Raw genomic sequence first — 19,578 nt, 5'->3', positions numbered from 1 at the left:
CTCAGAGCTGATCCCTGATGGAGTCCCACCTCCACCTTGAACTTCTCTGTTCCCTTACCCCTACAGTACACCGTACCAGTGTCTCACAGCTAGCATTAGTGTCCTGCACCAGTCTAACATACTTCTCTGCCACTCCAGACTTCCTCATACAATACCAGAGCTCCTCTCTTGGCACCCTGTCATATGCTTTTCTAGGTCTACAAAAACACAGTGCAGCTCCCTCTGGCCTTCTCTGTACTTTTCTTTTAGCATTCTCAACGCACATACTGCATCTGTAGTACTCTTCCTAGGCATGAAGCCATACTGCTGACTTCTGCTCTCAGTCTATTTTCAACTACTCTTTCTCATAACTTTTCTCATAACTTCACTTTGTCTCCATTCCTCAGGCATCTTCTCACTCTCTAAGATCCTGTTGAATAATCTAGTCAGGAAATCTACCGCTGCACCTCTTAGACACTTCCACACCTCCACAGGTTTATCATCAGGACCAACTGCTTTTCTACTCTTCATCCTCTTCAATGCCTTCCTCACTTCACTTTTACTAATTTGTGCGACTTTGTGGTCTACAATAGTCCCCTCTTCTACCCTTGCCTCTCTTTCATTTTCCACATTCATCAGCTCTTCAAAGTACTCTTTCCATCTTCCCATCACTCTTCTAGCATCAGTCAATACATTTCCCTCTCTGTCCTTAATCACCCGGACCTGTTGTACATCCTTTCTATCTTTATCTCTCTGTTTCGCCAACCTGTATAGGTCATTCTCACCCTCCTTACTATCCAACCGAGGACACAAGTCATTGTACGCCCTTTGTTTTGCCTTTACTACCTCTATCTTTACCATTCGCCGCATCTCCCTGAACTCTTGTCTGTTCTCTTCAGTCCTCTCAGTATCCCACTTCTTCACTAACCGCTTTCTCTGTATTTCCATCCTTTTTGCAAAATCTACCACCATCTGTCCCTCTGCATTCCTATCCTGGATACCAAATCTGCCCATCACTTCTTCATCCCCTCTATTGCCTTCACCAACATGTCCATTGAAGTCTGCACCAATTACCACTCTCTCATTCCTGCGAATATTCTGCATCACTTCATCTAACTCATTCCAGAACTTCTCCTTCTCTTCAGATTCACATCCCACCTGCGGGTTATAGCCACTAACAACATTGAGCATCACACCATCAATTTCCAATTTCAGACTCATAAGTCTATCTGACATTCTTTTCATCTCCAGAACCTGTCTAACAAACTCCTCCTTCAAGCTAACTCTGATTCAGCCTGGGTGACGCCACTATTCCATCCGTGTCTGAGAAATATGAAGAGCCTCAGAATGCTCTTCACCAGAGATCTGAAGGACACCGTTGCACGCCAAGCAACCACTGCTAATCTCAACCAGTGGCTCTCTGCTGTGGAAAACCCCCTGCTCGCTGCACCCGCAACCCTCCAAGAAGACACAAGGGGGCCTGCTTTCAACAGCAAGGGACTGGCAACTCTTGGCTGATCTGGGGAGACAGCTGCATTTCCCAGACAACATCGTAGCCACAGCACTCCATCCAGACATAGTGCTGATGTCAACTTCCAGCAGGCAGGTGGTGCTCTCAAGTTAACAAATCCCTGGGAGGACAGAATGGAGGAAGCCCAGGAGAGGAAAAGAGCAAAACACACAGAGCTTGTGGCTGAGTGCCAGAGGAACGGTTGGAATGCCCGCTGCAAGCCTACTGAGGTTGGCTGCAGGAGCTTTGCAGGCAGATCTCTACATCGTTTCATAGGACTCCTTGGAATTTGCGGACTGTAGAGGTGAAGAGCCAACAAGAACATTTTGGAAGAGGCTGAGAAAGCTTCACAGTGGCTCTGGTTGAGGAGGGGGGAGGCGTGGCATAATGCGCTACCTGGACACAAGTCGGGGGACTGATCATCCTCGGCTGGGCCACCCAAGTGAGGGTGTATGACTAAGACCCGAAACACCCAGTGATCCCGGGAGTCACTGAAGATGTGTCCAGGTTGCAACACCAGGTGTATTTTAGGTCTAACCTTCAGAACCTTTCTCACAAACTCCTCATTAAAGATAACTCCTACTCAATTTCTCTTCCTGTCAGTATCATGATAGTACAACTTAAAGCCTGCTCCTAAGCTTCTTGCCTTACTACCTTTCCTCCTGGTCTTCTGTCAGCATATCCACTTTCCTTCTCTGCATCATGTCTACCAATTCCATCTTTTCCTGTCATAGTCCCTACTCTCAGTCCCAGACTCTTGTCTGTCCTGTTCTCTCTCTGCTTCCAAACACAACTTCCTCCTCTCCTTCTTTGACCTACAGTAGCCCAGTTTCCACTGCTTCCCTGTTGGCCATCGATACCAATAGTGGTTGTTGTGAACGCAGGCCTCGACCGATCCGGCTTGATCTGGTTGTTATGGTTGATTTCCATGTTTGGGTTTGACAAAACTTTTACACCGGATGCCCTTCCTCACGCAACCCTCTGCATTTATCTGGGCTTGGGACCGGCACAGGGAGACACTGGCCCATGCCCCCCCGAGGCTGGCTCGGGGATACACCAGCCCTTGCCGCCCTGAGGCTGCATTTTCATAAACAGCTGAAAAAACAAAACTTGTGTCACTGTCCAAATATTTCTGGACCTAGTTGTGTATGTCATGAATTGGATGAATGCTCTAGTGGTGAGTGCACCTCTAGTATTGGAGTGCTAAATAACTCATATCTACCTCAAATATTTCAGCCTTCTTTGTGACTAATCTGTTTTGGTATCAGTCGAAGATTTTGGAGGTGTCAATAATATATATCCACCTACCCTCAAATATTACTGAAGTAACCCTGACCATGGGTAACCGATTATTAAGATGTATATTTTCCAGAATGTCTACCCAGTTACTCAATACAGTGGGGTTGGATGGGGGGGTTAATTTCTGACTCCAATTTTTTCTATAATTATAGTTACATCGAAAAAACGTTTATTGTATTCAAGAGAAGACAGACAATTAATAGCAGAGGGGCAGTGTGCAGATGGATTCAATTGTTAATAGATGGAGGTGTCAACAGTGGTAAATGAAGTAACAGGCTTACCTTGTGTCCGAAATACAGGCTGTTGTGTCTCCTGCAAGTGATGCAGGCACTCCAGCTGTCCCTCCTTTATCGATACCATCTGTAGCTTCAGAGGTTAACTACACAGTTTAGGAAATCAACGATCATAAACACTTCAGATCAAATGCTGCAGTCACCAAAGCAACATGTCAAACTTCCAATTTTCAATGAGCAACCACAGCAGCTGGCAGACATTTTGAATCATATGGAAGTAAATCTAAGGCCCCCTCCCGACCAAATTTGGTGCAAATTTATCCCCCCAAAAACTATCCGAAAAATCTGTGGTGCATTACTGCTGATTGTTACATTGAAGTTTTTTCTTTTACATTTATGTATCGTCATAATGATCATCATCATCATACATTTTGTGAGCCCTATCAACTCTATCAAGCTCAAAGAAAGTAACGCCAATTTTTCACCAATGAACTGCAATGAACTCTGAGTTAAAATGAAAAAAACAAACAAAAATAACTGACCAGTTTTATTGTGATTTCACAATGTAGTACATGTAGATAAAATCAGTAAAGAACTACAATTTGGAATTTAGTTCTCTTTGAGACTAAAGGTATTATATTTTGGCACAACCATCTCCTAATGGCAGCCCAAATTACAAGTGATGATGAAACAGTAAAAGAGGTACCAAAACACTTAATCTCACAAAGACACACACACAGAATCAAATTCATTTCTCCCTTAAGGTGGGACTTGCTTTGATTGACAATACTGTTAATAAAACTATGTTCAGCACAGTGAGCTTATGCAAAATGTTTGGGGGGTAACAGGACAGGAACTTACTGACCTGATAGTGGTAGATGTAGGAAGAGCGAGGGCTTCTTATAAAATCCAATAACAATGCAGAATCCTGTCAGCATAAAGACAGGAAACATTCAAGGATCAAGCATAGATAGCAAAGTAACAAGAGGATGGTGTGGCGCAGGAGGTAGAGCAATCGTCTCTTAAACCTCACATTCATCAGATGCTTTGGGTTAAGAATTCAAGTATTAACTTTAAAATACAAGACTACCTATATTAATACACCATAATCTTGTAAATTTAACATTTAAAAAAGTGGTTTATAAAAATGTCAACCTTCTAAACAAACAGATTAATAAAGATCATAGCTTTATCAAAGGTAGTAAATTAAAAGAGCCTCACTCTGACCATCCTATCAGACCGATGGCGCCGTCGAATGCGATTGAGACCTTCGAGGAAGCGGATGAATCCATCCAGTAGGATGCAGTCCCCATTGCTACCCATACCAGTACTAATTCCCTCTCCATAAACATCCCAGTGCCCTTCCCCATCCGCTACACGACGAGCTCCTCCGGCAGGCAGCAAAAGGAAGCGCGTCCTCCAGAATTTTAAAGAGTCAATCAATCTATGAAAGAGGAGGAAGGGTGGCACTTGAAATATTTTTGTTGGTTTTTTTTGTGTTTTGTTTTTTTTGTGAATGCTTGTGTCTGTGCATGTATACCTGAAATCCTCAGAGCCAACAGAGCAGATGTACTGGTCAAGGTAGTTCCACTTGTATTCCTCAAGTCTCTCGTGACCAAACTCCACCCAACAACACACAAATTCAGCCTCTGAATGTGGAGGACAGAGACTGTAGCTGTACTGGATCTGAGCTGACTCATAAGGGAACCTTAAAATACACAAACAAAAGAAAATCAAATAAAATATACAAGTGACTTTTGCACATTTAGGAGATTGATTTTTTTGGGACTGTTCTTTCATGCCTTGTCTTACAGCATGGGAGACTTCTAAGACTGCACTTTAGACTAATTACTTCACACACAACGAAGTCTTTGTTCAACAATGTTATGCATACAAACTTTGGCAGGTAGCGAGTAACTGTGATAATCTTGTCTTTTAGGCAAACTTTGTGGAAGGTCCGCCCCATACTAAGCCAGTAAATTGTCTCTTCTTCCTCTGTTCGTCGCAAAGAGACCAGACCTAAAAGCACAAGAGAAAACTTGTCTTCAAATTTTATCTTCAATATTATTCTTATGATTATTTGAATATACATCCATCAAAGTTATTGCAATTATTTATCCGACTTGAGTTTAAAATGTTTTTTACAATAACCTCTAAACAACCAAATTAAGTTCGTAATCGAGTTAATTCAAACACAATAATCACACAATAACCTATAAACACAATAACCTTCTATAGTTGTAATACGGCCTAAGTATTGGATGATGGACACCAAACTTTCCTAAAGGGGTTCAGAGAGGTGTCAGCGCATATCTGTTTTGGTTCATCCTTGATTTCAAAGTGCTAGAAGCTACTAATCGATATCATGAGATACAGGACTTCCAAGAACACAACAGACCTACACACTTTCGCCACCGGATATGAATGCAGCAGGCTTACCTCGGGAAGGACTGCTACCCATAGGGTTGGCCGCAGAGGGCTGTGTATTCCTGTTTTTTGATTTGACAATAATCTGATAACCCTGCATCAACCTTTGACAGATAAACTCTTCAAACACCTGAGCTGCACTCATCACTGGAGCTTCATCTTCCCGCCTGAGAGAAATATGTAGGGAATAAAAATAGCCATAATTGTTCCACTTTCACATCCAGAAACAAGCTTCAACTGTATGTTTCTGTGTACCTCTCCAGGTCACTGTGTGGGAGTAAGTTGTAACAGCCTTCAGTATAGTCATTTTGCAGAGTCTGGCGGTCAGGAAAGTAGTCTGTAGTGAGGGGCAGGCAGGCTGGTGTGGTCAAAGACTTCCAATCCACCCCAACTGTGCAACAGAAGCTGGGCACTGTCGGGGGTGCAGACAGCAGCAGGGCTTGTGAAGTACCCCCACCAGACAAACACAAAGATACCCACAGCAAAGACAAATGCATGTACCCAGAGTGAAGTGGTACATGTTTTTGGGTATGGAAAGATCAGAGAGCAGGGAGGTAGCCAGGAAGATGACAAATACAGAAAGAAAATAAGAACAAAAAGTGGAAGAGAAGAAGGAAAAGAAAACAAGAGGGAGTGTTACTTAAATTGGCCTGGTGATTCCTGAAAGTTTCTTGGGTTGTGAAGCAGTGATCAGGCATGCAGATTACAGCTTTATGATTTTGCATTTTTACAAGCTCAAGAATGGAGTCAACTGTCTAATGCCTAATATAAGCAGATAAAATCATGCCCCATATCATTCAGAAAATTGTTAAAAAAAAAGAAAAAAAACATTTCTAACTTACAGAAGTAAGTTCTCGATGTTTCTTTTACATACACAGCCATGCAAAAGTGTGTTCCAGTTTTGCGTAATGCAAACAGGTCATTGTGTATACAGAATTAAAGGAGGGCTACAGAATTGGTTTAGAGGGGGAAAGATAAAAGATATACATGAAGATGCCCACCGAGAGAGAGAGATGGTAAACCAAAAGTAGGGTTATACCTAGAACTAATTACGACACTTTGTGGAGAGGTAGCCTTCAAAGCTGAATGAGCCCTTTAAAGATTAAAGAGAGCTTCAAATGTTTTTTGGCATGATCAGCTGGCTGATTAAGCCCAATCCTGACCTATACCTACATGACACTATACATGACCACTGACAAAAGTACCTCATGTTTTCATATGGACAGCGCAGACTCACTTTGATTAGTCACGATAGGAGGAAAGTCATCAAACAAAGAGCCATGCTTCTTTGGACTTCCTACATAGATATAGAAAATAAGACAGAAAGAAACTTAATCATTAATGTTTTAGATGTGGCTGGATCAGTCAAGTCGTTTTTTAGTTTAAGTCTAGTGAAACGAGATAAAAGAAAAGGCAACCATCTAATTTTGTATATGGATACAACCTTTTTTGTTGCACACTGGACTTCCAGAGAACTCTTCTATCCCTTCAGCAATATAAAGGACATTCTCCCCAGCAAGGCGAGGGCCTGTTTGCCTTTAAAAGAAAAGATACATATTCATTATCGACGTCTTTGTCAGTGTTTCCAAGCCTATCTTTGTCCCTGAAAGGAGTCCATCCTAACCTTCCAGTTGCTTCATGATAGGCCAGTTCTAGCAGCTCAGCAGAGGTGTGGGAAGGATCTTTCTGTTGGCTACCCTGTAGTTCAGCTATATTTTGCCTGGTTTGGTGATGGATTTGTATAGCCTCTCCAGAGGGACCTAAAGACCAAGAGACATTTTCAGTCATTCTCTCTGTAGTTAGGGTCATTGAAGCTCAATTGAAATGCGTGAAACTTACATCAACATTGTGTTTAATGGTTTTAACTCTTTCAAAAGCACATACAAAACACAAAAGAACTTTGTAAGGCAAATCCTTTGTTGCAATATGAGTATCTCCCAGCTACCATGCTTCCTCCTTAACCACAACATGTTGCTGACCACAAGTGTCAGGCTCCAACCATAAATGCCCAACTCAGTTAGTGGGGTAACAACATACTTTGCCACAACACCACGGTAGCCCACCTCTACAGGGCGTAATAAAAACTGTGTGATGGCCAAAGTGAAGAGTTGCACAGCTCCAAAACCACCGCAGCCCACCTATACAGGCAATAATAAAAACTGTGTGATGGCCGCAGTGACCGACAACCATTTACTTCTGATGGAGGGTTTTGGAGAGGGGGGTATGTGGGCTTCCTTTTTTGTATTTGCTGCTGTGAAACAAGCTGTGTTACTGTATTCAATTTTTGACAGATGTAAAAATTTGAGTGCTTCCGTTTCCACTTTGGAAGAAAGGAAAAAAAAATTGTATTGATAAGATCACAACCTTCTGAAACAAAATGTAACATTTTGAAAAATCAACAGAGGCCTAATGTTGATAAACTAAAAATGTATTTGCATGGACCGTTTTCATTTAAGACAGGTATTACTCAAAGGATGTCTGAATTCTAAAGGGAATGAATGTAAACTCCAGCTTACCAACAGGGAAGGTGTGCATCCAGCGCCGACGGTTGGATGTAAGTTTCATGGGCATTCGAGATGGGGTGAAGGGATTAATGAGCGCCCTCTGTGGTGTGTAACCACCAGGCCGAATGTGCAGTGTGGACTCAGCACTTCCCACTGTAAACCTGCCAGGGGCGCTGGAGTCCCGTTGAGAGTCCATCAGCTTCTCCAATAATTCTAAAAAAAGCAACGAAACCTAGAAGGTGAACTGGGGGATAAGGCACATACTTTAGGTGTTGCCCTTTAAATTAGGGGGAAAATCACCTCTGGTGCTTGTATATCCCAGTGAGCTACTGACTTCATACTGGGCAGAGGGCATTCGGGGTATGAGAAGCATGTTGGACACAGGACCCAGACTATCATCAGATGCAAGGCTTCGTTGTTCCTCAGGACCTCCAGAACGAACAGGAGATGAACCTGTTCCAGTATCCACAGATCCCCAGCTCTTCCTCCCAAAAGATTCTTTTTCTCGACCCATCCTGAAAGACGCAAAGTCATTACTATCAGAAATAATGTAGAGGTAGTTCATCCAATCTTGAAAATGTCTAGTGCTGGTCATTCACGAACCTGAAGGTGGAACTCCTGTGAATTTGTGAAGGACCAGGAAGTCTGAAGACCTGAGCATCATGGGCAGCATAATCTACCTGTATTGGCAGGGTGTTTTCAGATTCCTTTGGTGCACAGAGAGCTAAAATGGAAGATGGAGAAGAGTGTTGGAAAGCAAGTCAAAAGCACAAAAATAAAAACTTTGCAGGAATATACATTCTCAAAACTTACAGTGCTCTCTGCTGTACTTGCATTTTTCAGCATGAAGCTGGAAACAACAGTTATTTCAATGAGATATTATGTCACAAAAATATTTTTGAGAACTGAAAGTAAAACCATATGAGATATTACATTATGGCCAGCAAGCTTGATTCGCGGAGTAAAGGAACCGGAAGGCATCTGACTTTTGGAAGTGTAGAAGCTGAAGGAATAGTCAAACACAAAGAAAAAAGTAACCATATAATCCATAGTTTCCCCTATCATAAGGATATATTGCTATTTAAAACTTTCCTGTGATTGATCCAGTGAGGTAAATTATAGTCATCCCCTTTGTGAGACACTCCAGTTGCCATTTTGTTGTGTAACTACAGAATAATTGTTAGACATCATCATTAATAAGTATACATAGAATTCCTTGCACAAATATCGTACATTACTATGTTACCTTGAATAATGGTACTGCATGTAATGGCTGCTCCCCCATACATACCAAATCCACACCAATACCTAAGTAAGAAAAGCTGTCATTATTCCATTAAAAGATAAAAAAAAAAAATATATATATATATATATATATATATAAATAAATAAACTCATTCATTCACTATCAATACAGCATATCCCACACTCACAGCTGCAGGCATGCTGGAGCCTAATCTAGCTGTCATTTGGCTAGAGGTAGGGTACACCCTGGACCAGCCGCCAATCGAGATCACCACATATAGAGACAACCAACCACTCACCATATCATTCACAAGTCTGGACAATTTAGGGTCTCCAATTAACCTACCACCTAACCTAACACCACACAGATAGGCCTTGCAATTGGAGTTAAACCAGTGACCTTCTTGCTGTGAGGTGGAAGCACTAACTACTGCGCCATCATGGCACTCTGTACAAAATGGATTTCAAAAAATTATTTTCAGCTGTAGTTCAAATATTTGCGGTGTAACACAGCTATAGAATGATACTGGAAAGAATGTTTGATAAATATGCATTGTCTATTTCTATGACTTACTGACATTTCCAGTGTTATCAGCTGGATAATAAATACTAAAAAGAGCATATATTAGTAATGCTGGCAAGAAAAACCTACACTAATGTCAACTTCCACCATTGATTAAGATCCATTGAAGTATGATTATGGAGGTGTCCTAAAGGGCACTTCAAAAATGGAAGTAACAGCTTGACGGTTCAATGGCTGAACAGTTGTACAGAAAATTCATTCTTGAAGCTGTACTAAGAGTGGACAGAACACATAAATCTGTAATAACCAGCATCCAGATTCAACTGTGTGTATGTAAATCTAATTACCTTATTTTTGACTGATAACGGTGATTAATTGTACATTCAATTTACAAATTTTGGTTACATTCACCCTAAACCCAAGACTGTTGAACTTACCATTGTCAATCATGCGTTGTTTAGTGAGAATCATGAGTAGTCGGTCAACTTCAAACACTCCAACTCCAGGTGTGATAACCACGGACATCTGCCCAGTGCGGTCAAAGTTACGGTTTATATAGTGCTTGTCAAACACTGTGGGAAGGTGAGATAGTAAACCTCTTTCTTGGAATTATGCAGCTATCTGTGAGTGAATGGCACATATTCCCAAAAACTTTTCCACGTAAATATTACATTTTGAGGCGCAACCCATGTACATGGGGTTAATTGATAAACATCCAGGGCTTCTGTTAATGTTAAAGGTCAATGGGTTTAATTTCAAGTGTTTAAAATAGCCTTACAAATAAAAAAAAAAAATGTGACAATGAAATAAAGGTGAGTCTGAGGGCAGAGATTTGAAGTTTTTCTCTTCAAAAGTAAATGTTGACAATGGGACAATGCGACAAAAAAAAGAAAAATCAAGGTTGTAGATATATATTTCTAAATTCTCTATAGAAATGATAAAACATAGCGCAGCCTAATATGACACAACAAAGGGTCAAGAATTTCTATTTTGTATTTATCTGGTCATCGGTGCCCTCCTAATATCTTGACATTATAATATTTTTTTTTTCTTTTGGTTGATTACCAAAAGATCTTCTTCTTTCTGCTTTTCCCGTCAGGGGTCGCCACAGCGAGTCAACTTTCTCCATCTAACCCTATTCTCTGTATCTTCCTCTCTCACACCAACTACCTTCATATCCTCTCTCACTACGTCCATAAATCTTCTCTTTGGTCTTCCTCGAGACCTCTTGCCTGGCAGCTCCAATTCCAGCATCCGTCTACCAATATATTCTCTATCCCTCATCTGTACATGACCGAACCATCTCAATCTCGCTTCTCTGACCTTCTCTCCAAAACATCGAACATGTGCTGTTCCTCTGATAGCCTCATTCCTGATCCTATCCATTCTGGTCACTCCCAAAGAGAACCTCAACATCTTCATCTCTGTAACCTCTAGTTCTGCCTGCTGTCTTTTGGTCATTGTAACAGTTTCTAGTCCATACATCATCGCTGGTCTCACCACTGTCTCGTACACCTTTCCTTTTATTCTGGCTGAAAGTCTTCTATCACATAGTACCCCTGACATTTTTCTCCACCCATTCCAACCTGCTTGGACCCATCTCTTCACCTCTTTTCCGCACTCTCCGTTGCTCTGGACTGTTGACCCTAAGTACCTGAAATCCTCCAGCTTCTTGATCTCCACTCCCTGTAGCCTCACCGCTCCACCCGAGTTCCTCTCGTTCACACACATATATTCTGTCTTGCTGTGACTAACTTTCATTCCTCTCCTTTCCAGAGCATACCTCCACCTCTCTAGATTTTCCTCTACCTGTTTTCTGCTCTCACTACAGATCACAATGTCATCCGCAAACATCATGGGCCATGGGGATTCCTGTCTAACCTCATCTGTCAGCCTATCCATCACCATTGCGAATAAGAAGGGGCTCAGAGCTGATCCCTGATGGAGTCCCACCTCCACCTTGAACTTCTCAGTTACCCCGACAGCACACCGTACCGGTGTCTCACAGCTAGCATACATGTCCTGCACCAGTCTAACATACTTCTCTGCCACTCCAGACTTCCTCATACAATACCAGAGCTCCTTTCTTGGCACCCTGTCATATGCTTCTTCTAGGTCTACAAAAACGCAATGCAACTCCCTCTGGCCTTCTCTGTACTTTTCTATTAGCATTCTCAACGCACATACTGCATCTGTAGTACTCTTCCTAGGCATGAAGCCATACTGCTGTTCACAAATGCTGACTTCTGCTCTAAGTCTAGTTTCCACTACTCTTTCCCATAACTTCATTGTATGGCTCATCAACTTAATCCCTCTATAGTTGCCACAATTCTGCACATCCCCTTTATTCTTAAAAATAGGCACCATCACACTTTGTCTCCATTCTTCAGGCATCTTCTCACTCTCTAAGATCCTGTTGAATAATCTAGTCAGGAAATCTACCGCTGCCTCTCCTAGACACTTCCACACCTCCACAGGTATATCATCAGGACCAACTGCTTTTCCACTCTTCATCCTCTTCAATGCCTTCCTCACTTCACTTTTACTAATTTTTGCTACTTTGTGGTCTACAATAATCACCTCTTCTACCCTTGCCTCTCTTTCATTTTCCACATTCATCAGCTCTTCAAAGTACTCTTTCCATCTTCCCGTCACTCTTCTAACATCTGTCAATACATTCCCCTCTCTGTCCTTGATCACCCGGACCTGTTGTACATCCTTTCCATCTTTATCTCTCTGTTTCGCCAACCTGTATAGATCATTCCAACCCTCCTCACTATCCAACCGAGCATACAAGTCATCATAAGCCCTTTGTTTTGCCTTTGCTACCTCTATCTTTACCTTTCGCCGCATCTCCCTGAACTCCTGTCTGTTCTCCTCAGTCCTCTCAGTATCCCACTTCTTCTTCGCTAACTGCTTTCTCTGTATACACTCCTGCACTTCCTCATTCCACCACCAAGTCTCCTTATCTACTTTCCTTCCAGATGACACACCAAGTACTCTTCTACCTGTCTCCCTGATAACACTAGCTGTTGTTGTCCAGTCATCTGGAAGCTCACCCTGACCACCCAGACCCTTTCTCAACTCCTCCCTGAAAACCATGCAACACTCCTCCCTTTTCAGCTTCCACCATTTTGTCCTCTGCTCTGCCTTTGTCCTCTTCATCTTCCTTGTCACCAGAGTCATCCTACAAACCACCATCCTATGCTGTCTGGCTACACTCTCACCTACAACTACTTTGCAATCACTGATCTCTTTCAGGTTACCCCGTCTATACAAGATGTAGTCTACCTGCGTGCTCCTACCTCCGCTCTTATAAGTTACCCTATGTTCCTGTTTTTTCTGGAAAAAGGTGTTCACTACAGCCATTTCCATCCTCTTTGCAAAATCTACCACCATCTGTCTCTCTGCATTCCTATCCTGGATACCAAATCTGCCCATCACTTCTTCATCCCCTCTATTGCCTTCACCAACATGTCCATTGAAGTCTGCACCAATGACCACTCTCTCATTTCTGGGAATATTCTGCATCACTTCATCTAACTCATTCCAGAACTTCTCCTTCTCTTCAGATTCACATCCCACCTGCGGGGCATAGCCGCTAACAACATTGAGCATCACACCTTCAATTTCCAGTTTCAGACTCATAAGTCTATCTGACATTCTTTTCAACTCTAGGACATTCCTACCAACTCCTCCTTCAATGTAGAATATTTGATTCCAATTAGCCATCATGCCCTACAATCTTAAGTTTAATTTGTGTGTTATCAGGTTAATTCCAACAAGTTCCTGTCCAAATCTCTTGAAACTGGACATGAATTTTAGAAGATATTTCACCTGACATCCGACAGGCTTCTTTAGGTGCAACTGAAGAGAGCCTCTCAAAGACTTAAACTGCTTAACTTTTAGGGACACACAAAATAGCTGACGAAGGATGTAAGTCAAAGTTGATGTGGCCAAACCAAACTCTATTGTATAAAAGTATGACAACAACAACACAGGATGTTAATTTTTCTGTCATCAGCTTTGTTACAAAACTCTGGTCAGTTAAACATATCATGTGATGCAGCCATAAAAAAAAAGAAGAAAAAAAAAAAAAAAAAAAAAAAACTCAAATCTTTTGCATTACAGCTCTAGCCTATGATGATCTTTTGAAAATACAATATGTGAAACTGTACTCTACATTTTTAGAGCATCTAAGAGAAACTGGACATAACTCCCTGGATCTCCACCAAGGGATTGGAATACTCACCATTAAAAGAGAGGTTAATGGCCTCGAGATAGTTTCCTTGAGAGGCAGTTGAGTTATAACCAACAGTAAGACCATCTGCAATGTAAGTAAATGAAGACATTTTGGTTATAACAAATATCCAAAGATTTTAATATTGGATAAACGCTAAAAGCCACAGTCACCTGCTGCTTTCAATCGCACCAGGACAGGATACTGTATGAACAGCTTCTTGATAGTAATAAGTAAAGACGTCCACTCATCCCGTCTCTCATTCTGAGCCACAACCCTGTGTACAGTATAGTATGACTGTTAACAACCTACCTCATGCTAATTTTAAATAAATACAAGTAGAAAAATACAGGTACCTGTAGAAGTCTTCATAGAAACGCCCCTCGTGATCTTGCCTGATTAATGCTCTTCGATTCTCGGGAAGTTCGCCTGTTGAAATTTCCACTGCATTGTCATTAAGATGCAATAATAAGACAGGGCTCAAAGTCATGGTGGACTACTCACCTGATGTTTTAGCACTGTAGAATGTACGTGAAAAGAGTACAACTGTCACCTCATGACTGCAGTTCTTATCCTATTTTGATAACAGTAACAATACAAATTAAATATAAATGCATAACCTCTGTTGAAAATACAGACTAAAAGCAGACAAAGACAACGCAGTAACCTTCCACTTGGCAAAAAGGTCAGACAGGAAGCCATTCACAGCCTTCTCAAAATAGAGGTCACCTGAGAGGGAAAAAGCAGCACTCTTACTGTGATGGGAAAACACAAACATTTCAAAATGAGAGACTTTGTTTGGCTCCAGAAACACTAACCATAGATGTCAAAGTCCCACATTTCACAGCTCATTTGAATGAAGATGTATACCATTGCAGATGTGGATCTAAACACAACCTGTATGAGAGTCACAGGAACAACTTTAAGTATTCTGTCCTTCAGTATTTATACAGAAATGATGACCCTGCCAACATATATCATGAATCAAATACTATCTTGTTTTAGGCTAAAGTGTATGTCAGAATCAAGTATGATAATTATTACATATTTGTTAGTACACCAAAGAAAGTCAGTATTCAATTATGGCTTTCTGCATCGTTTTGACCTAAAAATCTGATTTTCTTGAAAAGGTAATTGTGAAAAGTTAAAATTGGCAGCACAGAGGCTATCGCTTCCGCCTCACAGCACAAATTATAAACAGAATCAGAATTACTTTATTCGCCAAGTAATTTTGCAACTATAAGGAATTTGCTTTGGTTGACAGTGCTAAACACAACATCTAACAGTAAGTGAGATCAGGCCGATCATGGTTGGTTGTGCAAAATAGCAAGATGTGCAAAGCAGTTCAAGGACCCTGGTTCCATTTCCACAGGGAGCCTTTCTGTGTGGAGTTTGTCTCCCCTTGTGGGTTTCCCCCAGGTTCTCTGGTTGACTTCCACAGTCTGAAAACATGCAGGTTAATTGGAAAAAACGCTGTGTGGATGAGGGAGTGAATGGTTTTGTCTCTATTTGTGCTAACTGGCCGCCAGCCTAGTGTGTATTCCGTCTCTTGCCCAGTGACAGCTGGGAGAGGCGCCACCATCCCTGCAACCCTAAGTGCAAGGTAAGCAGTCGACAATGAACAAATGAATTGATAATCATTGTGGTGTTTATTAGAGATGTCCACAGGTATTTATCGAAGTTAATTTGCAAGAGAAATTTGGGGAAATTTAAGCTGTATTAAAACTACATGTGCAAAAACATCAGGCTTTAAGAAAAAGCTTTTTCCTTCAACCTTAATGAAAAGTGCGCAAAATGCAACAGTAAGGGGATTCAGACATCACTGTTGACATCCAGAAAAATGTGGTATAAATTAAGCATATTCTTCCTCTTCTCCTTTCAGCTTTTCCCTTCAGGGGTAGCCACAGTGAATCAACCTTCTCCATATTCAAAACGTGTATTTTTTTAAACACAGTAGTGACTAGCAAGCATTGATGGATGACGGCTAGATTGTCTGTCATACTGAGCTTAGAGGAGACTACAAATAATGTGTAGGAAATCTGAAGCCATTTGTTCATAGCTCAAATGAAAACGCCCAAATGGAATCGCATGACAGTGAAAGACTGACACAAAAAAAAAACAATTTTGTCAATACCTGCAGACACCTTTTCTTTTCAGAATGATTCTTTTTGTAAAGGAATCATGTTGTAATGCTCAGTGCAGAGTGGAATTAACATCTATTCTTGCTAGCCTGAGAAAATCATTCTATCAATCTATCAGAAAAGCTAAAAGGAGCAGAGACATTGTAGCATGATGAATGAAATAAAGGTGTGTCTTATTCTTAATAAAACTGTAAATATATAAGTAAAGCAAATTGTAAGTCATTTGTTCAAAATTACATCAACATCTATCTAAACTTCTGATGTAATACAAAAGTATTCAGAGAGCAATATAATGTTAATCCCACCTTCCTAGAACTTTTAACAAACCATTTAAAACGCTGAAGCCTGTACCATGGGTGTAATGGAGGCATTTCTTAATCATTGTATTAGTTTATACTAAGCAGGATCCTTATTGAGAGTCGGTGCTCTCTTAATATTCCCATTTAACTTATGTTGAAATGGAAAAATAGTAAATGTCTCATTCAAGCAAAAATACAGGAAAAAATGCCATACATTGAAGCACCTGTGCATGTGTAACAGCCCAGACCTTACCCTGGTGTCTTCACTGATGTAACCACATGTCACTTTTTCTCCTTTCACCCATAACTCACTGGCCTGGGCTCTAGATTATCCATAACATGAGAAACATCCTATGACATCAATAATATAAAGTATATAGTATATATATTGATAATACATTGAAATGGAGAAAAGAGAATGTAATTAATGCTTAAAGTACCTAATTCCTGCAAATTCCACCTTTTGTGTCAAATAGGCACACGTGCCCACCTAAAAGTAAAAGAATACATGTCAAATGGTTGTATGATGAGCCGATGAATTCAAATTTTGATATGTCTCACCAGACTCTCCTTTAGTCTCCACATGTCCCCTCGTCCAATGTACTGATCCTTGAAAGTTAGATCTACCAGGTCCAGTGTGACATCCTGTAAGTTCATTAAATATTTTATCGGGCTGACTTACAAACAAAAGTCGTCACAAATAGCATACCTCTGGATTGACAATGTTGATGATGACATCCTGATAGGCACGCAGTTTAAAGGCTTGTGCTACAGTCTGATCAACACTAATTGTTTCTAGATGAGAAAGAAAATTACAGTGAGCAGATAATCTATCTCAGTCTCTAACTATATATCAATATACCATGTCTGAATTGTGTCTGAATTAATATGCCAAATCAGGTATGCGTCTATCAAATGACATTGAGGCATTTTTACTGTGACTGTTTGAATATGTCATCCCAATGATACAGTTTTAGGGGTTTAGACTCTTTAAACAGTCTTTCAATCACATTTATAATTTCTGTGACAGAATTAACTCCTGCAACATTAAGACAATTTCCATCATCTGGTCTGCTCTACTTCAAACATCAAACTTTGTCAATTCCTGCATGACTCACCTTTTTGTAAGTCTTCCTTCAGGCTTTTTACCTGCAGTAGGAGAGGACTGTGAAGACAAAAGGGTTAGGATCACTGAGGAGAAGGAATAGTGAGCCATGCTTTCACTGATTTAAGTATTTTCACCTGTACTCGTCTGTGGGGTGTGCGATTTCGATTATATCTCCCAGACTGACATGAGGAAAAGCTTTCGGGTTGACCACCAACTCATCATCTGTTCAACGATAGATTACTTTGAAAATTAGTATTTACACTACAGCATTACTAGCATTTTCGGCATCAATAGTTTTAGCTCACCACTTCCGCCAAAACCTTTCTTGTGCAGCACAAGTTTGTATGATTTGTTTGTCTTCATGCTGAATAAGCTATGGAAAAAAAATTTACAGTAATTGCAACAGAAGAGAATCGCAGAGCATTGAAAGCTGTTTATTCTCCTTTAACTGCATTTTTGTAAAAGCACGTTCGATGGGTTAGCAGCAGCTAGCAAGGTACGAACTGAAAACGTTTAATACGTTCTCCAATCGATGGCTCAAGAGTATGTTAAGACAAGACATACATTCGTTATCAAAAATTTAATATAATAAATTGATACTTTAGGTAACGGGGGGCAAACATACGCAACGCAGAATACCATAGACGGTTAACGAGTTCTAACTGCGCTTGGATTTAGTCACTTGACTATTTTTTGGCCGTAAATATCGAGACAAAACGATCGTCTTGTCCGTGCGACGATCTTTCGACCAAGTATCCTGGTATTTTACAAATTAGACTTTATACATGCCTATCAGTTTACCAGCCACCTAGCACAGCATTAGAGGGGTACTTCCTCCTGGACATGGAGACGGGTGTTGGGATTGGTTCACTTAGGTTCAGAGAGTAGCATGTTGATGCAAGATAGTTCTCAACCCAGTCTGTCGTATGTACTTTGGCAGACTAAATACAATATCCAACTCGTGAAACGTAAATGGAAATCAAAGTTTACCTAAGATTGATATTTGCAATTGTTTGGGCATATTGCATAATAATAGGTTGGGCATATTGCATAATCAGATGTCTAGACATTTAGAGAGCTAAGTTTGTCAGACATCTCATGGATAAAAGGTAGTAATTTGTCAAAGTATCTATTATTTTATTATTAGAAAGACCCCTTCATCACCTGGACACATTCCATTTCATGCACAATTCAAAACTTTCATTAGTTCCACCATCACCCTAGTCTTAGAGAGTGCAGGTCAGTTGCCTTCACCTCAATGACCATGAATGTTCTTGTGCTTCTTTATATCCACAGTCAGGAATATGTTATATCATGACAAAGGTATTTGGTGAGTGCATTATTGGGACTCGATCCTACAATCCCTGAAGTTCAGCACATTCCTTTGGGTGCCCCTCTCAGCCACGACCAGAGAGAGAGAGACCAACTACTGTCCCTTCATCAGTTGTGCACCTCAACTTCATTGGGTCTTTCAGCCCATTATCACAACACACCCTCAGTTGAGGCAGGCCCATCACAGGCTGATCAAGTGTGTGTCAAGTGGTTGGTTCCTGCTCCAGTCCCCCAGCAACAAAGCAGGTGACTGGTGACCAGACAGGATCTTCTCCAACTACAGATTCAAATTGGTAGGGAAAGACCAGATGTCGTATGTTGCTTTGATCATGAAGCTCAGCACATTTGACTCCATTCCAAATAGCTTTGACCAAGTCATATTTCTCATCTCAACAATATCCAAGCTCATCCAGGTGCTGTTTGCCTTAAAATATGGCTTTGGCACATCTCTTGTTGGCATACCTTCTCTATCACCAAGCATCGGCATTCTGAGGGATTTGCTTTTCACCAAGTGGCTTGTGTTCCCCCAAATTCCCCTCTGCCTTGCTGGATGTGACCCGCTATGTTTGCGAGGTCCATGTTTTACCTGTGGTCAAGGTTGGGGAAATACCTCTTACCACAGGGTCTCGAGATTGGGTTAGTGTCATCTCCAGTGTTGTTTTTTCTTCAGACTGGAAATGGACAATGACAGGGCTTCATTCCCAAATAGCCCAATGCTACTGAGGCATCTTGGTAGCC

At 41.0% G+C, this 19,578-nt stretch overlaps 1 protein-coding gene across 10 annotated transcripts in view; it reads right to left on the bottom strand.

The window, feature by feature from the left end:
• depdc5 (DEP domain containing 5, GATOR1 subcomplex subunit) overlaps positions 1–18,362 on the bottom strand; it is a 45,303-nt gene extending 26,941 nt beyond the window's left edge. For 6 of the 10 annotated variants that reach the window (XR_015108906.1, XR_015108905.1, XM_086175402.1 and 3 more), the window contains exons 1-32: positions 18,298–18,362; positions 17,814–17,881; positions 17,643–17,730; positions 17,519–17,565; positions 17,110–17,195; positions 16,962–17,045; positions 16,841–16,890; positions 16,654–16,723; positions 14,779–14,857; positions 14,628–14,689; positions 14,465–14,534; positions 14,317–14,389; positions 14,134–14,237; positions 13,973–14,047; positions 10,158–10,292; positions 9,199–9,260; positions 9,048–9,118; positions 8,886–8,958; positions 8,766–8,802; positions 8,556–8,676; positions 8,253–8,467; positions 7,965–8,165; positions 7,073–7,208; positions 6,893–6,984; positions 6,686–6,745; positions 5,704–5,905; positions 5,461–5,615; positions 4,920–5,040; positions 4,562–4,729; positions 4,243–4,465; positions 3,887–3,949; positions 3,070–3,167 (exon numbers count right to left, since the gene is read on the bottom strand). Coding sequence is in view for 8 of the 10 variants with exons in the window: in XM_086175402.1 (XP_086031528.1) it covers positions 3,070–3,167; positions 3,887–3,949; positions 4,243–4,465; positions 4,562–4,729; positions 4,920–5,040; positions 5,461–5,615; positions 5,704–5,905; positions 6,686–6,745; positions 6,893–6,984; positions 7,073–7,208; positions 7,965–8,165; positions 8,253–8,467; positions 8,556–8,676; positions 8,766–8,802; positions 8,886–8,958; positions 9,048–9,118; positions 9,199–9,260; positions 10,158–10,292; positions 13,973–14,047; positions 14,134–14,237; positions 14,317–14,389; positions 14,465–14,534; positions 14,628–14,689; positions 14,779–14,857; positions 16,654–16,723; positions 16,841–16,890; positions 16,962–17,045; positions 17,110–17,195; positions 17,519–17,565; positions 17,643–17,730; positions 17,814–17,871 (3,179 nt within the window). In the remaining 2 variants the exon portion in view is untranslated. The remainder of the gene's footprint in view (positions 1–3,069; positions 3,168–3,886; positions 3,950–4,242; positions 4,466–4,561; positions 4,730–4,919; positions 5,041–5,460; positions 5,616–5,703; positions 5,906–6,685; positions 6,746–6,892; positions 6,985–7,072; positions 7,209–7,964; positions 8,166–8,252; positions 8,468–8,555; positions 8,677–8,765; positions 8,803–8,885; positions 8,959–9,047; positions 9,119–9,198; positions 9,261–10,157; positions 10,293–13,972; positions 14,048–14,133; positions 14,238–14,316; positions 14,390–14,464; positions 14,535–14,627; positions 14,690–14,778; positions 14,858–16,653; positions 16,724–16,840; positions 16,891–16,961; positions 17,046–17,109; positions 17,196–17,518; positions 17,566–17,642; positions 17,731–17,813; positions 17,882–18,297) is intronic. The other 4 variants (XM_086175405.1, XM_086175410.1, XM_086175411.1 and 1 more) reach the window with 2 other exon arrangements.
• Between the last annotated feature and the right edge of the window lie 1,216 nt (positions 18,363–19,578).

This window comes from Fistularia commersonii, chromosome 28, assembly GCF_037954325.1.
Source record: "Fistularia commersonii isolate RoL2024-O1a breed Wild chromosome 28, RoL_Fcom_v1.0, whole genome shotgun sequence".
Lineage (NCBI taxonomy): Eukaryota > Metazoa > Chordata > Actinopteri > Syngnathiformes > Fistulariidae > Fistularia > Fistularia commersonii.
This window is presented reverse-complemented; position numbering and strand designations above follow the sequence as displayed.